General features: G+C 41.0%; 3 protein-coding genes across 3 annotated transcripts; 1 reads left to right on the top strand and 2 right to left on the bottom strand.

Annotated features, from left to right (window-relative positions):
* Positions 1 to 4937: 4937 nt before the first annotated feature.
* Positions 4938 to 6092, bottom strand: LOC109414024 (GTP:AMP phosphotransferase AK3, mitochondrial). Its single transcript, XM_019687757.3, has 2 exons — positions 5936 to 6092; positions 4938 to 5865 (listed from the first exon to the last, which is right to left on the bottom strand). Exon 2 carries the CDS (start codon positions 5843 to 5845, stop codon positions 5189 to 5191), a length of 657 nt encoding a protein of 218 aa, XP_019543302.3. The 5' UTR covers positions 5846 to 5865; positions 5936 to 6092; the 3' UTR covers positions 4938 to 5188.
* A 6592-nt stretch (positions 6093 to 12684) lies between these two features.
* Positions 12685 to 14398, top strand: LOC109397498 (lanC-like protein 3 homolog). The gene is made up of 2 exons (XM_019669798.3): positions 12685 to 12825; positions 12952 to 14398. The coding sequence occupies exon 2, from the start codon at positions 13028 to 13030 to the stop codon at positions 14300 to 14302; it is 1275 nt and encodes a 424-aa protein (XP_019525343.3). The 5' UTR covers positions 12685 to 12825; positions 12952 to 13027; the 3' UTR covers positions 14303 to 14398.
* A 4452-nt stretch (positions 14399 to 18850) lies between these two features.
* LOC109414044 (uncharacterized) lies at positions 18851 to 20757 on the bottom strand. Its single transcript, XM_029869011.2, has 3 exons — positions 20183 to 20757; positions 20034 to 20124; positions 18851 to 19965 (listed from the first exon to the last, which is right to left on the bottom strand). The coding sequence occupies exons 1-3, from the start codon at positions 20738 to 20740 to the stop codon at positions 18959 to 18961; spliced, it is 1656 nt and encodes a 551-aa protein (XP_029724871.2). The 5' UTR covers positions 20741 to 20757; the 3' UTR covers positions 18851 to 18958.
* Between the last annotated feature and the right edge of the window lie 343 nt (positions 20758 to 21100).

Raw genomic sequence — 21100 nt, 5'->3', positions numbered from 1 at the left:
TAAAAATCTTATTTACAATTTACTGTATGGTGTATACATTACATTTTATTATTTTTGTATTTTTATTTTTACAGTGTTGTCTATTGTAAAAATATGGTTTTAAATAGTACTGCTACAATACAACGTTCGGTTTTTCTACTGTATTTTTTATTCGGGTTTTTTTCCAACGCATTCGTGGGCGTGGAGGGGGCTAAGTCGATGCTGCTAAACTTTGAACAACTGTGTCATTGAAGAGCCACCACAGTTACCCAAAGTTATTGTTGCGAACACTCAAAGCAACACCAACATTTTTGCTCGGGCACTGCCGACGCCTGAAGTCGACCCAACCGTCGCGACCACGTGAATGGGTTTGCCGTGGCAACTAACGAACCGCGCGTGCCGCAATCGCAGCAAGAGGGTTCAAATTTGAATTTAGAGCACAAGTGGAAATTTTCTCGTGCGAACAGGACGCACATGATTGATTATTAGAATAATAAATTAATTTGTAAACGCGTTTGTGTTAAATTAGATCAGGGATGATTTCTTAACCCTGTCTTAAGCGTTAAACCCGGTTTAACCGTGGGTTTAACTGTATGAGTAAGCCTGGCTTATCGGTTAAGTCGAGGTGAAGAAATCGACCCTTAATCGATTAAATTAGCTAAAATTGAATAGGAGCTAAGGTCGTAGGCTAACAGGGAAGGGTGGAGGGGGGGGGGATTGCTTCGGCAAACCTGAGCGTCTGTACTCCAGGAGGAGCGGCTCACAACAGCGTCTGATCCCCATGTTAGAGGCGGCTGATCAACGTCCGAGTGCCAGGGAAGGACTCTAAGCTCAACTGTGCACTATAGTCCTCCGGAAAGTAGGTGTTTTTTGTCAGGCCCTACGAGCCAGCCGTAAAAAAACCGTTGTAACGGAAAATCAGCAACAGAACAATACGAACCAAGACCAACGGCAACGACCCCAGCGAACAAAAAGGACTGATGATTGAAAACTCGGTATGAGGAACTGCCGATCTCTCAACTTCATTGGGAGCACCCGCATACTCGCCGAACTACTGAAGGACCGCGGGTTCGGCATCGTAGCGCTGCAGGAGGTGTGTTGGGCAGGATCCATGATGCGAACGTTTAGAGGTAATCATACCATCTACCAGAGCTGCGGCAACACATGCGAGCTGGGAACTGCTTTCATCGTGATGGGTGATATGCAGAGGCGCATATCAGAAGCACTGATGCCAAGGACGCATTTAACGCGCAGCTCAAACACCAGTACGATCGCTGCCCAAGCCATGACGTCAAGATCATCATAGGAAATTTAAACGCTCAGGCCAGGAGGAGGAATTCAGACAGACGATTGCTAAGTTCAGCGCCCACCAGCAGACGAACGAAAACGACCTACGGCTCATTGATTTTGCCGTTTCCAAAAATATAGCCATACGTAGCACCTTTTTCCAACACAGCCTCCCTTATCGTTACACCTGGAGATCATCACAGCAGACGGAATCTCAAATCGACCACGTTTTGATTGACAAACGGCGCTTCTCCGACATTATCGACGTCAGGACTTATCGTGGCGCCAACATCGACTTCGACCAAACTGCGCCCAGAACTCTTCGTCATCAACAATGTACGGTACCGGCGACCGCGGGAGCGGGACGTTTGGCATAAAATCATTTGACATAAGGCCATTTGGCGTAAAGACATTTGGCATAACGATCATTTAACATAATGGACATTTGGCATAATCAAAATGCACCCTTTTTTGTTATGCCAAGTGTCCATTATGCCAAATGACCGTTATACTAAATGTTTTTATGCCATGTGACCTTATGCCAAATTACCTTATGCAAAATTACTTTATGCCAAATGACACAGACCCAACGGAACGAATGATTCGACGAAGAGTACAGAACGGTTTTGGAGGAGAAGAACGCAGGGCGATAATGCTGCAGCAAGGGACCTAATAGAACGTGGAACGTTACAAACAGAAGCGGAAACAGCAGACCCGCCTCTTTCGGGAGAAAAAGTGCCACCTGGAAGAAGTGGAATGCCAAGAAATGGAACTGCTGTGCCGTTCCCAAGAAACACGGAAGTTCTATCAGAAGCTGAACGCATTCCGCAACGGCTTCGTGCCACGAGCCGAAATTATCAGTGATACAGACGGAGGCCTCTTGACGGACGGACGTGAGGTGATCGAAAGGCGTAAGCAGCACTTCGACCAGCACCTGAATGGCGTGGAGTACGTAGGCACGGGAGACTACGGCAACGGAGGAAACGACGACGCCAGTCAGCGAAGGACGGAAATGAACCAACTCCCACGCTGGGAGAAGTTAAGGATGCCATTCATCAGCTCAAAACCAACAAAGCAGCTGGTAAGGATGGTATCGAATCTGAACTCATCAAGATGGGCCCAGAAAAGTTGGCCACCTGTCGGCATCGGCTGATGGTCAGGATCTGGGAAACCGAACAGCTACCGGAGGAGTGGAAGCAAGGGGTAATCGGCCCCATTCAAAAGAAAGGCGACCATTTGGGATGTGAGAACTTCATAACGATCACTATTTTGAATGCTGCCTACAAATTGCTATCCCAGATCATTTTCCGTCGTCTGTCACCTAAAACGAATGAGTTCGTGGTCGGCTTCATCGACGGCCGATCAACGGACCAGATATTCACCGTACGGCAAATCCTCCAGAAATGCCGCGAATATCAGGTCCCAACGCATCACCTGTTCATTGACTTCAAGGCGGCATACGAAAGTATCGACCGCGCAGAGCTATGGAGAATCATGGACGGAAACGGCTTTCCTGGGTAAGCTGACTAGGCTCATTAAAGCAACGATGGACGGTTTACAAAACTGCGTAAGGGTTGCGGGTGAACTATCCAGTTCAATCGAACCTCGCCGGGGACTGCGACAAGGTAACGGACTCTCATGCCTACTCTTCAACATTGCTCTGGAAGGTGTGATGCGATGAGCCGGGCTCAACAGCCAGGGAACGATTTTCACAAAATTCGGACGGCATGCACATTATTACCAGAACATTTGGAACGGTGGCAGAGCTGTGCAGCCGCCTGAAACGCGAAGTAGCAAAGGTCGGACTGGTGGTGAATGCGGCTAAGACAAAGTACATGCTGGTAGGCGGAACCGATCACGACCGGATCCGTCTGGGTAGTAATGTTACGATAGACGGGGATACTTTCGAGGTGGCGGAGGAATTCGTCTACCTCGGAACCTTACTGACGGCTGACAACAACGTGAGTCGTGAAATACGCAGACGCATCATCGGCGGAAGTCGGGCCAACTACGGGCTCAAGAAGAAACTGCGGTCGCTAAAGATTCACCCACGCACCAAATGCACCATGTACAAAACGCTAATAAGACCGGTGGTCCTCTACCGACACGAGACAAGGACCATGCTCGAGGAGGACCTGCAAGCACTCGGAGTTTTCGAGCGACGCGTGCTAAAAGGACTATCTTTGGCGGTGTGCAGCAGAACGACGTGTGTCGGAGAAGGATGAACCACGAGCTCGCTGCACTTTACGGCGAACCCAGTATCCAGAAGGTGGCCAAAGCCGGAAGGATACGGTGGGCAGGGCATGTTGCAAGAATGCCGGACAACAACCCTGCAAAGCTGGTGTTTGCAACTGATCCGGTTGGCACAAGAAGGCGTGAAGCGCAGAGAGCAAGATGGGCGGACCTGGCGAGCATTGGGCGCGACCGAGAGTGGAGAGCGGCAGCCATAAACCGAGTATTGTGGCGCACTATTGTTGATTATGTCTTGTCTTAATGATGTTGAACAAATAAATGTATGTATGTATGAGTGCGTCTCGAAGCACGTGGTAGATTGGCTTACAGAGTCAGAACAGTCAAAATCAGCCGACGTAGCCAATGCGTTACCAATCGCCCGCCGTGCGGAATGCTTCGTCCCAGGGCATGCGGAATACATCGGCCCCCGGCGTGTGGAATGCGTCTGCCCACGGCGTGTGGGATATGTCAGGAGTGATGTACCAACGGCGCAAGGAATGCAACGGCACAAGATCCTGCTTTTCGAGCAATACAAAGCAAGAACTAGCGAGACTTACCCCCTTTTCTGGCGATGTAATGGAGTAGGCGAACCGGTGCTAAGAAACTTGGAGACCGTAAAGGAGGGGAAACAGAAGCTGATAGTCTTCAACGTCAACACTCGATAGGAACTCGCGAGGGTAACGAGGAAGTGTCCCCTGTGCTCGGCAAGTTCTTACTCTGGTCTGAAGAACAGTGAGCACTTTCGTAATCTGGCGATTGATCATCGTCGGTCTGCTGCAAACTCCTGCAAGGTCTGATACATCTGCCTGAAATCCGACCATACGAGGAGGAACTGCAAGTCAGAGAAGAAGTGCTCTAACTGCAGGGGAAGAATCATCATGACCTGGTCCATGCCGATGCGCCTATAAGGAACTCGAGTTTCAGCCGCACGGAAGCGCCTAACAATGACGAGAATGTCTGCAACGTCAACGGAAAAAAGATCCCCAGTATCCAGAATCGTTAACACCTAACATGCTGTTGCATGCGAGCACGAGGACACTTCCTCGTTACCACTTCCTCGCGAGTGTTGACGTTCAAGATTATCGGCTTTTGATAGCTGGGTTCCTTAGCGCTGAACACAGGATTGAGTTTAGACTCGAAAGTTGGTTATCCAATGTTCATGTCAGTTTTACTCAAACAGCATCACATTAAACAAGGAATCCCAACATATACCCACGCATTGCAGAAACGAAATTATCATCTTGCCATACACAAATTTAGCTTATAAATCTAATACTTCACCGCGTGTCCTATTGTTTTTTTTTTCTAAAAGTGTGAATGCAATAAACCAAGTTTTGTTTTGAGTCTCCCTTGTCTAGATTGTACATTTCAAATATTATACTTAATATCAGCTAATTTCAAGAAACGCAGAACTCAACACTGTTCATAAATGAAAGAGCTTTATATAATCATGATTGTTTCACAACAAGTTTATTACCCACGATGCACTATTAAACGAAACTTGATTGACATCTAAGTAGCACCCAACGGTTCTTATCTCTTCTAACTCAATGCATAATGCCAAAAAATGCCTTATCAGTCTTGGAATACATCATTATTGTTGGCCTATTTGCTCTACTGATAACGTTACTTTTGTGCCTTGGACCTGAATTACAACATTGCATAAACATGCCTACCTATTACTGTTTGCCTACGACTTCTTAATGATTTTACTTTCGAGATATTGTTTTACATTTGGCCAAATTTCGTCAGTGGTTTTGCCACTAAAAGTCACTAATACTCCTTGTTGATGAAAATATTCGTTCAGTGGTCTAGTACAAGCGTCGTAGATCTCTAAACGTTTCCGTACAGCCACTGGATCATCATCTGGTCGCTGGATAAGAGGTTCACCGGTGACATCGTCCTTACCGGGTACCTTGGGATCGTTGAATCCAATATTATACACCCTACCACTGGGCAGATGGACCCAACGGCTGCGTAACCGGTCAACGATCACATCGAACGGAACATCCAAGTTGATCACGGAGTCGATTTTTTCCTGGCGCCACAAATCCTCTGCTTGTTCCGGTGTTCGCGGGAAGCCATCCAGCAGCCACGAACTGGATTTAAGTTTGGCCAGCTCACCCAGAATACACTTTGTTATATAAATGTCCGGGACCAGTTTTCCTTCCTTGATGTACTTTTCGGCTATTTTTCCTAGCTCGGTGCTTTTTTCGATATTGTTACGAAGCATGTCGCCGCTGGAGATATGTTTCATGTTGAATGTCTTTACGATACGTGCAGACACTGTGCCTTTGCCAGAGCCTGGGGCTCCCATAATAACCGCTCTGAATAGATTACTACTCATTTTTATTAACTTGCTGTTATCTAAAATTCGAAAAAGAAAATAATATTCAGAAGTTCAAGATAGATTGAAGAACAGTCTCAAAACACTCACCAGCGATAAATGCAACCAAAAGCGTTCAACAGTTCGAAGCAACTAACAAAACAAGTGTCCAGTAATGAACTTTAGACCTTGTATACATCGGCTTATGTTATATGCATGTTTGTATGATTCGAATACAACACGCGCATTGGAGCAGATATAGATACTTTCTCTCGCACGGGTGACGTACGTGTACCGTGGTAGTAGTGTTAAAACATGTGATCACACTCTTTAACAACTGGTTCTCCCTGAGAGCGAATGAGCATCTAAAACGGAGTGAGATATTTGCCTCACATCTATACATATTTTAGTGAATGGTGAGAATAAAACAGTCCGAATTGGGTTGTTAAGGATTATTTTACTCTAATATGTTTTTTTTACTATTACTTTATTTATGCAAATAATGAGTTTTATAACATAAAACATTATGGGTATCAATTAAATATGTTTAGCAGTAAAAAAATAGATTTAGAATACATTTGTGAAAACAGTCCAAGCAGATTTACACTAAACATCTCTCAAAATTTTTAAACTTCTAACTAAAAGTAAAATAATTCCTGTAAAAACTCAATTTTTATAAGTAATTTTGCATTCTCTGTCTGTATTGACAAATTTTTGCAGAAATATAAAGACTTCAAATTGTAATACATCATCAATCACACTCCATCGCAAAGTACGCATGCGACAAACATTAGCTTAAAAATAGCTAGGTTTCTACATTCTAGTGATTATCGTCAAACGGGGTGACTTGCAACACTTTTCAGCTTCAACTAACAAAAAATGTTGATTAAACTCAATTTTAAAATTCAAACTATTTGTAATAGTTTTAATAGCCGGCCCCTCTATAAAATAGAGTGAACAAGTTATAGATTGATTTATTTTTTCATGTTGAAAAAGCCAAATAAGGTCGTTTTTGATACAAGACGTTATGCGGGGTGACTTGCAACACCAAATGTAAATTCCTTTTCAAACACGCAGATATTAATTTTTAGTTTCAAGCATATTTGATAAGTATTCTTGCTGCTATTGTGATATCGTTTGGGCTGACATACTTATTTTTACATTTGTTTTTACATAGGAAATTGAAGTGTGAATTTTTATATGGAAATACTGGGCTCAAAAACACTAAGTTACTAATTGTTAATTTAACATAAGTTTTAATGTATTTTTCTGTTCAAATAATGATCCTTCAGACTTTTGCTGGTGAATTATTAGTTAAATAATAATATTTCGTTTTTCTAGACTTTGAATTGTTAAGAAAATGAGTGTTGCAAGTCACCCCGTCTAGGTACAATATTTCAAAACATATGAATATAACAAAGATATTGTAATATTTTTATAAAGTAAAATGGAAATTCATATAGCTCATTATGTATAGAATTCGCATATAGAATATTATTTTTGGGAAATTTTGTTTTCATTGTTTTGCATGTAACGATTCGAGGCTCGCATTTTTGTTACTCTTTCAGACTAATGTTAAATTTATGAATATTTTGTTGGAACTATTTTCATAAAAGTAAAAATCGTGGCTACTACTCAGATAGTATGTGCACTTTATAGTTCAACTGATTTTTGGTATGTAAATGTCCGATTTTTATGTTTCGTTGAAAAACATAGACAGAAGACATCAAGTGTTGCAAGTCACCCCGTTTGACGGTACATGTTTATAAAAACTATAGAAATCGCAGGGCTGTTACAGGTGGCGCGAATTTTGCGTTTTTCGCGGTTTTTGCGTTTCGCGCGGATTTCGCACGTTTTTGTTAATTTCGGCGCGGATTTTGCGGAAATGGTTTTCAAATGCGCTTACATCAAACATTTAGACAAGGAGCTCAGCGAAGCACAGTTATTAAAGGGATTCTTGGTAAAATTTTCGGAGAATTCTTTTTGCAGAAAATTGTTGAAGCTTTCAAAATCCTTAGACTAGACAAGACCAGAAGCTCTTATCATTAATGATCCAATCAATTCATCCTTTTCTAAGTATCTCTTACTGAATGTTCAGAACATTTGCCAGACATTTTTTTTATAAAATGCTTCCTTTTTCATAAACATCACCTTAAGGAATAAAATTTAGTGGTGATTTAATCAAACATTGTATTACTCCATGTGTATCCTAACCAAAAAAAAAGTTCTGCAGAAAGTAATTAATGAATTTCTCAATAAGTTTCTGAAAATTTTCTTGTAATTCTCTCAAATGATCTTTTAGGATTTCAGAATTTCTATCATAATGTTGATTATAAATTATTTCAAAAGTTTCGTCAAACTGCTGCTTTTTTACTCGTAAAATAGTAGACACCCTTATTGACAAGCAATCGAAGAATTATTGATCCAAAACTTTTTGTTGCAATTAAAAAAAACTAGCATGTTTGCAACATGTTTAAACTCTTGTTTGATGTAGAAGTGGTTATACAAAGTCATGGATTAGTAATTAAAAATCGGTTTATAAAATAATCAATTGATTTTCTCCTAAAAATTCTGGCTTTGTACTAGCGGCGCGGATTTCAAATGACTTGACGCGGATTTTGCGGTTTTCAAATCGACACTTTTGTAACAGCCCTCGATTTTCAGTTTATGGTGGGACCCTTTGGAGCACAGTGGGTCAAGAATCAAGAAATAGCTCACATAAATAAAACTTAGTAAATACTTATTACTCAGATATTTGTAAAGATTCACATGAATTGGCTCCACGGCTTCACTTAGATTTTGTTGAGAATTATTCAGCTATTTACACTAAGAAAAATCCGCATCTAGTTTCCATGTGCCCACACATAGAATTTTGCTATCAAGCTTTGCACTCGAAAAATAAATGCATCGCACATAAATTCAAATTACGCATTTAGAATATATATGCCGCTGCACATATTTTCCATCCGACTATTAGATTTTATGTGCAACCTTGCGTGGAGAACGTTTATGTGCGCGCATATAGATTGTAATAATGGAGTGAGATGGATTTTTACCAATAAATATGTGCGAATTTTTTTAAGTGTACAGACTGTGCAAACAAGGTGGATTTTTGGAACAAAGTTTGTTCATTTCTTCAGCATTTAATTAGCCGTACGTTGGGCCAGAACCTGCATTAAGGCAGCACTTAAAAACAAACGTCTTGAAGTCCCGCTTCAACAGTGCATCAGAACTTCAGACACACAAATCTCAAGAAGCAAGCTTCAAACAAAAGTGCATTTTATTATTCTGTTCTTGCTCACTTGTAATTAGCTTAAAATAAGAAGATCAGGAGCGCTGGTTTTTTTCGCAAGAAATTTGTGCGCTCGAAATCGTGAGTAAGTGCCGGAGTCGGCCATCATTGTGGCGGCCATTTTGGGATTCTCACAAGTCTGTCCTTAAGGCGCATATACGGATAATAGCCTGCTGTAAAGGCGCATTTCAAGTACTTATTGAGTGGTTTTGATTTGTAAAAATTATAATCTTTATAATCTGATTATTTAACCTTTATTGCACATACGGTATGAGTACCCTTCTTCAGCCTATTCTTCTATGTCCATCCTATTTCAAAAACAGATATTTTAGACACCTATTCATACCATTCTTTTTGTTGTCTTGCATGTTCTTTCCTAACGGAAAGATTTATAAATAAAAACAAAACAAATTGCGGTTATTTGCTTTGTTTCAGGTAGGATGAAAATGGGAGCGCTTTGCTTAAGATGGATTCCGTTCCCCTAATTTCAAATCACTCACAGTCACTGGTTCTGACATCGCCTCTTTCTCTTTCCGTCTCCGTTTCTTCAACTGTTTAGTTAATTGGATTTTTGGGTTTAACCCTTTATAAGGCAGTGGCAACTATATTGCCACCTACTGTTTGTATTTTTTTCTGTTTTATAACAATTTATTTCAAACTATTTTTTTGGTTCACGCAAAATTGGGATAACTAACAACGCCTGGTATTTTTTTTGATACTAAACAAAGCTTTAACAACAATTTGGGATCCATTTGTAGTCTCAAAAATGGCTAAATTTGACCGCGTGAAGAAAATTAGCTCAAACTTATAGTAAAATTATAGATTTGGTAAATATTTTAAGAAATAATCAAATTATGGGTTGACATGATATGAACTACACAGTTCATATTATGGGTTAAGCCCTAATTCACTTTAAAATCTCTTTTCCGGCTTTTTGTCGAAGTACAAAGAAGAAAAATACCCTAAACGAGCAGTGGCAAGAATATTGCCACCAGCGCTGGTGGCCTAAACGGGCAGTGGCAACTATATTGCCACCTCAAAAGCTCGTTTTTGGGGTAAACGGGCAGTGGCAACTATATTGCCACCTAGATTTTTGAGAGTTTCTTTCTATTCTATTCTATTCTATTCTAGTGCTTGCACAGCCAGTATTGAAAAGCATCCTGGAAATATCAAAATTTCTTCTGATATTTTCTTGTCAACATTAATATTTGCAGCATGTCAGAGACGTGACACAAATATTAAAATGGCCAGGCCCACTGTGCAGACTAATGGGTAGGAAGATAATTCAAAAATTTAAGGCAATTAGGTTATCCACTTGTGAATAACATGATTGACAAACCTTTTTGAATTGAGTAAAGGAAGAAACGGGGACAACCGTACCAGCCGTTTCGTATTAGGGGAATGGTGTTTGAATATAAAATCGTTGGGAGTGGTGCGGCTAAGAAGGTTAATGCACACTCCGTTTAAGTTGGCGTCTCTTCTCCTGGGATGGGACACAGGCATTTGTCCATGTGTCCTGGCTTTGGAGCCTAGGCTTAAGCGTCATTACTCGCTCTCTGAAACGAGAAAAAATATAATGATCCCTTCCCCGAAAGTACAGAGAAAGAAGCCCATATAGTAAGTACATTAAAATACGAAATTTCTACAAATATGCCATTCAATCAGAAAACTATGATATGATAAGATTCGAAAGTCACATCATTAAATATAAATCAATTTCTTCCTGAACCAAGTTTGGATCTTGTGATTATCACAACGAACCAAAATTACAACATTGCGGGAGAAAAAAACAAGGAGGCTCTGTCATTAGTTCAGATTACTCCAGATTCAATTCTACACTCCCTTTCATGTTCGTTGCGCAAGGCCTCCGGGTCCGTTTGAAAACTTTACAGATGCGTGAATATATATATATCACTATTTGCCTCACACAACTCCATTGTTACTTTAGGCTCCGCCAGCTCAGAAGCGGCGTGGCCATTTGAAAAAATTACCCGACAGGTGACGGAAGAACACTCGCGAAAACAAAGCATATATTGTACGGCAGAGAACGGTTTCCTTGTCCGGGTGTCGGAGCACCAGTTGAAAATGGCCCGTCACTGCACTCGAAAACAAAATAAGAAAAGGAACATTCTCACCGAGTATTTCAGCATATCTGTATCTTGGTCTGGGTGAAATCCTAGCATTTCCGAAGAATAACAGAGCAGCCACAGGATCTGAAGTAAAATTCAATCACCATCTTCACCATCTTCTTGTAGGCATAAAGCAACACTTTCATTTGTCTTTCTTCCAAATTATTTAACATATTTACACATTTTCCAATAGAATTTGTTAACTGAAAAGGCCAATTGACGACCTCGCGATTTTTTTTCCGCAAAATAGCACTGACTCCCGGGGTGGCGTATTGCTGGCAGCCGAACCACCCGCTGTAATGTCACAAGCCACTGCAATCCACACGAGGGTGCTGCCATGCATAGGACAGAATGCGAAAAATATTCGGAACACGCGTCTACCGGATGTATAAGTAGACTCACAAGCGAATGATCCGGAAGGCATAGCACCAGCCAAATCACCGATCAAAACGCGAAACAAAAGGAAACCGGAGCTCGAAAAAAAATGTGACACGCAAAGCAAAACTCGACCGGCCGCGGCAAGGCTTACTTCGATCTCTTCCTAGATTTTTGAGAGTTTCTTTCGAACAAAAATTGTTTTGTACATGTTATCATGTGTATAATCATTTCCATAATAGTACGCTTTGACAACTCTTCTAGTTTTCTCGGCCTTATAAAGGGTTAAGGTAAGTACCGTATAGCATAGCAACAGTAGTAAACTGTTCTTCGAGGAAAAAGACACACATACAAGAATAATTTACGCAGTGAAATAACACATCATGTATTAGAACCAATTTTAAGAGACTTTATAAAGTCGCGAGGTTTATGAAATAAAAAAAAAAATATTTCATTGTTTTCAATATGAATTGGAGAATGATTGAAACTACCTGATCACAATGTAATAATTAAACTAGTTTAAAGTGGAAAGCATAGTCTATTCCATCTAAACATGGGCCTTTGTAGAGATACAATTTGAACGATGGGTTTCAGTCATGACAAATAAGCTTTCACGCTACTAAAACTTAAAAACCATTAAAAAATAAGTCATATATGCGCCAAATTTCCAGAGAACTTGCGACGTATTCAAATCGAAGTCCAGACAGGATACAATCAGTGAAGTGCTAGAAATGGTACAAAAAGCGTGGGAATTATGATTCCTTACCTACCTATATAGGCAATCATAGGCAATCAAACTATGTATAGTATACATATATAGTTTGATGCTATATGAGCAAAACTTTGGGTAACTGTGTTTTTGAAGAGGCAAGAAATGGAAAATACAACAACAAAGTTACCCAAAGTTTTGCTCAAACAGCATGAAATTAGTCAAGGAATCATTCAATAGGGCTCTGCACGAAACTCTCACCCCCTCTTTCGCTCTCATTGAGATTTAGTAAACAACAAGGCCAGGAAATGTCAAAATCCCATACAAAATCAAAACAGTGCAGTGCCCTATAATGTAATCAGGATTCAGAAAAGTTTGCAGCCTGAAGCTCATGAAACGAGCTGAGCATCCCTAATCATAAAGCTGATACTCAACAGGCAAGGCGCCGAAGAAGAGAACCACAACAAACAGGATAAAAGGATCCTTCGATCGATAGGTAAGAGTTTCCCTGGGAAAATTTTCATTATTTTGTGTTTTCCTATCACTAAGCGAAAATCCAACACAAAACTTAAGAAAATTACATTTCCCCTAGGCAAATGTTTAATCGTGTCTCGTTTTTCAGATCAATACAGCATCGATTTTCCGTCAATTTTATTTTGTTCGGCAGCAGCAGCAGCAGCCATATCTCAGCTCGACGAATGTCTAGTGGTGGTGGTGGTGGCGGTGGCGGTGCTGGAGGACGTTTCTTTCAAAATCCGTTCCAGGATTATGTAGGTGGTCCCGTGGTGAAAAATGACGACCACATCCGAGGATTGATTCAATCCTACGTAAACCTCATCGTGGACAATACGAAACCGGGTAGAAATAGCGACCATCGGGGTGATTTATATGTGGGCGATGCTGGCATTGCGTATATGTTTCTGAGACTGCACGAAAGTGGACTTTTCGGAGCGGATGCCCTACAGTATGCCAAGCAGTACGTAGCCAATGCCAAGAGCAAAGCTGTTCGCTATGCAGCTCGGGCTGAAGAACGGTGCTCGTATCTCTGTGGAAATGCGGGGATTTATGCGGTTTCGGCAGCTATCTGTCACAAGATGGGACAACGACAGGAGATGGACGAGGATCTTAGAAATTTTGCATCCGGCATAACCGTGTGCAAGAAAATTGACTTCAATAAAAACGGAAGCGACGAATTGCTCTTTGGAAGAGCGGGATACTTGAGCGGTATTTATTGGCTGCATCAGACCATCGATAAGAAATTGTTCGCTCATGACACGTTGAATACTATTTGTGGAGTTATAATCGAGAGTGGAAAACGCTATTCGGCAGCGCATCGCAGTCCAATCCCGTTGATGTACCATTGCTGGGGAGACGAATATCTTGGAGCTGCTCACGGGGTGTCTTCCATCATGCACATGCTGCTGGAGTCACCATTCCAAGCGAATCCGAATTGCACGGAACTGGCTGCAGTCCGTGCCACAATCAATAGTTTGTTATCCCTACAGGATGCCGAGGGAAACTTTCCGGTAACCCTTCAGGACTATTTACAACGAACGAGAGATGAAACATTGGTTCACTGGTGCCACGGTGCACCTGGAATAGTGTATCTTATGGCCAAGGCTTACATCGTTTTCAAAGACCCAAAATATCTACAATCATGTGTTCGCTGTGCGGATCTTGTCTGGCGCAAAGGATTGCTGCGCAAGGGCCCGGGCATATGCCATGGTGTGGCCGGCAGTGGATACGTCTTCCTTCTTCTCTACAGACTGACCGCCGACCCCAAATACCTCTACCGTGCTATCAAGTTCATGGAATATTTAACGCATGAAGAGTTCATCCGATATGCTCGCAATCCGGATCGTCCGTTTAGTCTGTACGAGGGCTACGCCGGAACGGTTTGCTTCCTGTTGGACTTGCTGCGACCGGAGCGTGCTAGCTTCCCGTTCATGGATGTGTTCGATACCAAATGTTAGGATTAGCATTAAACGAAAATCTTCACATTAAACTAGTTTAGATGTATTTCACGGTGAATAAATTAATTTATTGATTCCACGATTATGCACAAAATACTGAAGCCTATGTATATTTGGGTATCACATTTCATCAGAGGCGCGACCACGTCAAATTCAAATTTTTCAATTTTTAGGAAGAATCTCCGAAGGAATTCCAGGAGGAATCCCCGGAGGAATTCCATGAGGAATCATCAAAGAAATTCCAGGAGGAAACAGCTAAGGAATTCCAGGAGGAATCCACGACGGAATATCAGGAGGAATACCCGAAAGAATTTTAGGAGGAATCCTCAAAGAAAGGAAGAATCCCCTAAGAAATGTCAACAGGAATCTCCGAGGAAATTTCAGGTGGAATTCCCGACGGAAGTCCAAGGGAACCTCTGAAGGTAATTCAGAAGGAATCCCTGAAGAAATTACAGGAGAAATCCCTGCAGAAATTCGAGGGGGAATCTCCGAAGGATTTCCAGGTGGAACCCCCGAAGGATTTTCAGCGGAATCTCTCAAAGAGAGTTTTTCCGGGTAGGGGAAAGGATTTGCAGGAGGTATCCCCTAAAAAGTTGCCTGGAGGAATTCCAGGAGGAAATCCTGGAGGAATTCTTGTAGAAACTCCATGAAAGATTCCTCAAGAATATCCTGGAGATATGCCTGATTATAATCTTAAAATTATAATTTTATAATAATTATTTAGGGAACTCCTACGAGGTTCCCTGAAGGAACTCCTGAATGAGCTTCTGGAGAAATCTCTGATGTAACTCTTGGAGGCATTTGTAAGTCCTCCTGGAAAATCGCAATTTTAATCTACAATCTGAAAGAATTCCTGGAGCGATCGCTGGAAGAACTCCTGCACCTGAATACATAACTGTAAAAAATATTATGATCACTTTAAATTTGTTCAGTTTAATTATAGTTTTTAGAAGTATGTACATCGAAACTGATGACTATTCACGTGACTATTCCATAACGTTAACTCAAAAGTGATGACAAGCCAATTGGAACTGCAAGTGGGGGCAGTATGGGTTCATAAAAATTTCTAAAATTGTGTATGACCAAAAGTCCACGAGGGGAGGCAACCAGAGATGACCGGTTGTGAGACAGAAACAGGGCAAGCTGTGTAAGTGCTGAATTAGTGCGATTGATGGAGATGTGTTTGAAGTTACTTAAGAATTGGTGTATCGGACAAACATCTTGAAAACCCGCTTCAACAGTGCATCAAAACTTCAGACGCACACATCTCAAAAAGCAAGCTTCAAACAACAATGCATTTTAGTATTCTGTTCTTGCTCACTTGTAATAAACTTAAAATGAGATGCTTAGGTGCGCTGGTTTTGTTTACGAAGAGTTTTGTGCCCTCAAAATCGTGAGTAGGTGCCAAAGTCGGCCGTTGTGGCGGCCATTCTAACAAGTCCGTCCTTAACATTTGATCAAACTTGACTGCCCTGAAGCTCAGCTCATTGGAGATCTCGACGGAGACTGCGACAATGGAGGGCACTCATGCATGTAGTTGCCCTTGTGTGGTGCATGGCTCCCTTAGTATTTAAAACGATAAGCTACGGCCATTGTAGCACTCAGAATAAAGATATACCTTCAGATTGTGCATAGATTGTTTGGAATGATTGCCAACAAATAAATAGATCTAGCAGGGCTCAGCAACATCGTTTTATTCTCTGCTCATACAGAAAGTCTTCTTCACGCATAATAACTCCATTTGTATTATTAATAATAGTTCTTAATATACAAAAGTAAGATGTAATGCGTTGTTCCAGGCTCAACTGCTGGGGTACGATTTACACGAAATTAGATCATTTCTTCTGCTTTGCAGATGACATGAGCATTACACACATACAACGTTTGGATTGATGATGGCAAACCTGTACCCAAGTATACAGTATCGGACAATAAAAATGCACCAAAGCCGTTTTTCCATACAAACTAGTCAACTTTCGATAGCCATATCTCAATTATTTCTCAACCGATTGTTTTCGGCCTTTCTGTGATGAACTGCAACATTTCAATTTTTGAAAACTATTGAAAAAATTCGATGATAACTATTGATAGAAAAGTTACAGATAGGTTGAATTTTGACAATAAAAATGCACCAAGTCAAAATATTTTTTAGCAAAAAATGCTGAAGTCAAATCATGTTGGTCTCTTCAGCAAATTTACTCATCACCACACAAGAAACATATTTGCCGAAGACACCATAATGATATGACGTGACCATGTTTTGCTTTGGAATTTTTTTCTTGGTGCATTTTTATTGTCAAAATTCAACCTATCTGTAACTTTTGTATCAATAGTTATCACCGCATTTTTTCAATAGTTTTCAAAAATTGAAGTGTTTTGTAGTTCGTCACAGAAAGGCCGAAAACAATCGGTTGAGAAATAACTGAGATATGACAATCCAAAGTTGACTAGTTTGTATGGGAAAACGGCTTTGGTGCATTTTTATTGTCCGATACTGTAGATGACAGTTTCTAAGGTATGCTAGATCGCCATTACATACATGAAAAATCTGAAAAATAGTTAAGAAATCCCATTTGAGCTCTGTGCGAAACTATTTACCTACTGATGCAAGGGAGGGTCTAGCATACCTAAGAGAACTGTCATCTATACTTGGAAGCTACCCAAGTAACCAAAAGTTCAGGTAAAAGGGTACTTTATAAGCTAAGCAGCTTGTTCGAGGTTGCTCATTAGCCTTCTAAGCAGCTTCATTTTTAAGTAATTTTGGAACTTGAAAGCAGGGGCGTACAATTTCGTTTCAATGATACACTTTCATGCAACATTTGAATGAGTCACTTCAAGTGTTTCATACATTTTTCTAATGACTCGGTCGTTAAAAAAAACTTTTCCACTCATCGTAGCACTCGGTAGTCTCCCACCCGGTCGCATTGGTTGTGCTTCACCCGTCAGAGCATTAGTGTCTCACTGGTGCGCGCTAGTCTCTCAATGGTTACGGGCGCCGGTTAATTGGATTTAAGTGGTCGAATTTGTTATCCTCTTTCATAAAACATAATTATCATTCTATTGGCGTGCACCACTATTTAAAAATGTGGTTTAAATAGTGTTTTTAGCATGTTGAAGTATTTCAATGACTCATAAATGAAACGAAAATCCAATCATCCCATGTTTCATACACACTTGTTTCTGTAGCAGCAACGAACGAGTGTGTTGCTGGGTGAGAGATGAACAGTGCTGCAATTTTTCGACAGGCCTTTATGATAGCGATATTTTGCTTTTTTCATTTTCTCCGTTTTGGTTTTCCTGTCATTGTTGTTTTCCGATCAGCAACACGGGAGCGAAATGCAATAGGTACTCACACTCGCACGCAGCGTACTGAAAGCGAGAGCTGACAGGGCCAAATTTCCATTCAATTTTCTGTAGTTGAGTGTTTTCACCCGTGGTAAAGTATAGGGCACTCACTCTCACAAGCCACCGCTTGAGACGAATGGCCTTTCAGCATGAGTAGTGTGTGGATGATTGGGAATTGATCTTGTTGGGTCGCTCACGAATGGAGCTCTCGGACTCTGTCAGTTCTCACATCGAGGAACTGAAACCGACCGCCGCAGTCATTCATTTTCGGCTGAAAAACAGGCACTGAGACTGATATTTTGCAGGACTGGAGATGAAGCATCACAGCAGTCCGTTCGCATGGGAAACGATTTGCTACAGCCGTCGTACGTCATGTTTTCCTTTCGAAATTGCACGACCCTGCTTGAAAGTTCACATAAGCACGCTGGATAGCCTTCTAAGCAGCTTCTGACGGAACTTTGACAAAATTCATGCGAAAACAAAAATGTGTTTTTCAGAATCACAACTCTGTTGGTGGAAATTGCTTCTGGTTTTTCACACATGTCGCTGCTATGTAGATTTGAACTGGATCCTCCTGCGTGATAGCCTGCCGTCTTACCGCTGCGCTGCTGAAGACACTTGACAAAGTCAAGCTAACTTCACTACTGTACAAATGTGCAAAACTAACTGCCGACAGAAAATCGATTCAAGTCAGACTTTACCTGCTGTTCATTCAATCGCAACTATAGTACAGTGGTAGAGTGTAGGGTTCTCACGCAGCGACTATCGGTTCGCATCCGATAGGCGGATTTTTTTTTTGTTCAAACCTAATATTCATTGATTTGATACATTCATATTTGTCTTTTATTCGTGTATGCTTAAATAGTTGTTTTCTGTAAAAGAAATAAGCAGCCAGAAAGTTCCATTTGGAACTGTATCTGAACTTCGCGGAACTTGAAAGTGCATTTTGTCATGAGAAGCGGAACTTTTGGTTACTTGGATATCTATAAGTAGTGAAAACAGTAATGATTGGATTGCTGGTGAATGCGTCTACACTACAACATAGTACATCTGGTAGACTAAACCGGTCACGACAGTGTTCGTCTGGGAAGCAATATTACGTTACAAGGATACGAGATGTTGGAGGAAGTCAATTCTGGCTACTAAATCTACTAACGTCAATGTGTTGTAAAATTCGAAGGCACATCAACTTTAACTCCCAAATGCCAATGGCTGAAAATTCGCAGAAATTTAGTCTCCGAAGGAAAATGTGATATATGCATTCGTAAACACTGATTAATATCCAATTAATCATAGGTAGTTTAAAACATTTTAGTAAAAATCATACGAAGCAATTGGAATGTCCGAATTTGTCTGTTGAACATGCGATCCATTTCCGGCACCGTGAGTGCCAGATTTGGTGTAGGTATTTCCAGGAAAGCGATAGCAATCCTCCGGATAGCTGTAACTTATGTTAGAACTGGATATTTCAGAATGAAGTGCCCCAGTTGGCACGTAGCTGGTATTATAGCTATGCTGATAAGTACTTGTTTCATTTTGGAAGCAGTAGTTAACTTCATCACATGTTGCTCCGTACGAATTTGCAGTTCTCTCGAACGGCACGGCAGAACTGTTGTTATTATTGATAAGATTAGCTGAGCCGATAATCTTGCTAGTTTTTTTGAAGTTCAACTGATTATCACAGTCATATCGTGTCCTTTGAGCAAAATTACAATCGTAAGATTTCGATACGGCTTCTTTTTTGATGGATTTTGTAATGTCTAAAGAATACTGCGAAATGGTCGGAATATGACTAACGGAAGAGCCAATTGATTTGGTTGAGTAAATGTTCGACTGGATTGACGCTTTGCTTTCATACTGTGGAACACTAGAACACGATCCAGTATGGCCCATATAATTGTCGGCGAATACGTTGCCATTTCCTCCCATGAAGTAGTCTGGGGTGATTTGATTACATTTTTTGTAAATTGCACCGCTTCCAAGATCCAGCAACGTTGTTGGTGGCGGATTTACACTTGATGTTTGCTGAGGATTTGATCTTAGAGGTTGATCCAGCTGGAAGATTTCGTCTGGTTGAAAACTTTCAATATTGTTCGCAATATTTTGGCCACTTGGGCAGCTGACTGTGTCATAGATTTGGTTACCGATCGGATTCGAATAACAAGACCACGTGTTAGCTTGTACACATCCATAAGCATTATCGGGCAATCCACTACTTAGCGGAAGCATTTCACTGGTTTTGATGGCGAATGTACAAAGAGAATTTGCACTTTTGCACGAACACTGCAACTTACAACAAGTTTGGCATTTTTGTTTCTCTGAAACGAAAAGTTTAACAGTAATATTGTAGTTATTTATGATTGAAACAGGCTTATGTATGTCTTACCAATATTTGAGTCCGGTATCAATGGTGGGGGCTGCAGAATGTCCCCAGCCACATTACTGGTTGTCTTCGATGTATTTTTTAATGACATAAGCTAAAACAATGAAAAGCAAATAGAATTCATTGCGAAAACTCAGAACATCACAACTTACTTTATTTCCTAGCGCTGCATCTCTCAGTAGCAGCACAGACAGCTTTTTGGCTTTGGTTTTCGACGAAACACCTACCAGTTTTCTCGTTTCGCCCGATGTTTTGGATTCCGGCTTTGGGTGATCGTGACTTCCTTTGGCTTGAAAAAATATGGCTTTATCCGTATGTCGCCAGTAGTGTGTAACGGGGTATCCACAGTGTCCTCGGCATGGTAATACTTCCAGGCGCCCATTCTTACAGCTTCGATTGGGACAAGCTCTTCCCTGCTGTTTTCTGCGGGCTTTATCACATATCGCCGGTCGTAGATGTATTTGGCTACCATTCGGTAGGCAACAACGTGCCGAACATATTAGTACGCCTAGGCAGCTTTTCTTCAGGATGCTTACATTGTGATTATTGGTGTTTCGCATAGCCCAGCCAGAAATGTGCTTTCGAGCTTGCTCATCCGTTGGAAGGTAGATATAACGACAGTGACCATCTGCCCAATCGTTGAATTTATCATAGGAAATGTCCTGAACAAATGGTATATGTGCATCGTTTATATCCCACTCCGGAGTCATCGTTAGCTGTTGAATGGTCAGAACGTAATTTAAGATTTATTTGCATGTGAAAAAGTATAAATATCCTAAAAATTAAGTCAGTTGGGTAGTGTGAAGTGTTAGCTTCATTATTTTTGTGTTTTTAGGTTTTAGGTAGGGTAGAAATCTACTTCTTCATATGCGTTATTTTCCGTCAGAGTCTGACGGTCAGACTAATGCGCTAATTCATAATTACAGATATTTCAACTTACAAGGGATAGACAAAATGATCGGGGCCGGAAACACTTTCACTTTTCAAAAAATGGTCAACTAACTGTAACTTTTCGAAAAGTAGATACATAAAAAATTCTAAAATTTCCACCGTAATTTGACTACACTGCA

The sequence above is a fragment of the Aedes albopictus genome, chromosome 2 (assembly GCF_035046485.1).
Source record: "Aedes albopictus strain Foshan chromosome 2, AalbF5, whole genome shotgun sequence".
Taxonomy (NCBI): Eukaryota; Metazoa; Arthropoda; class Insecta; order Diptera; family Culicidae; genus Aedes; species Aedes albopictus.
Note: the sequence above shows the minus strand (reverse complement) of the source record. Positions and strands in the feature narration are given on the sequence as shown.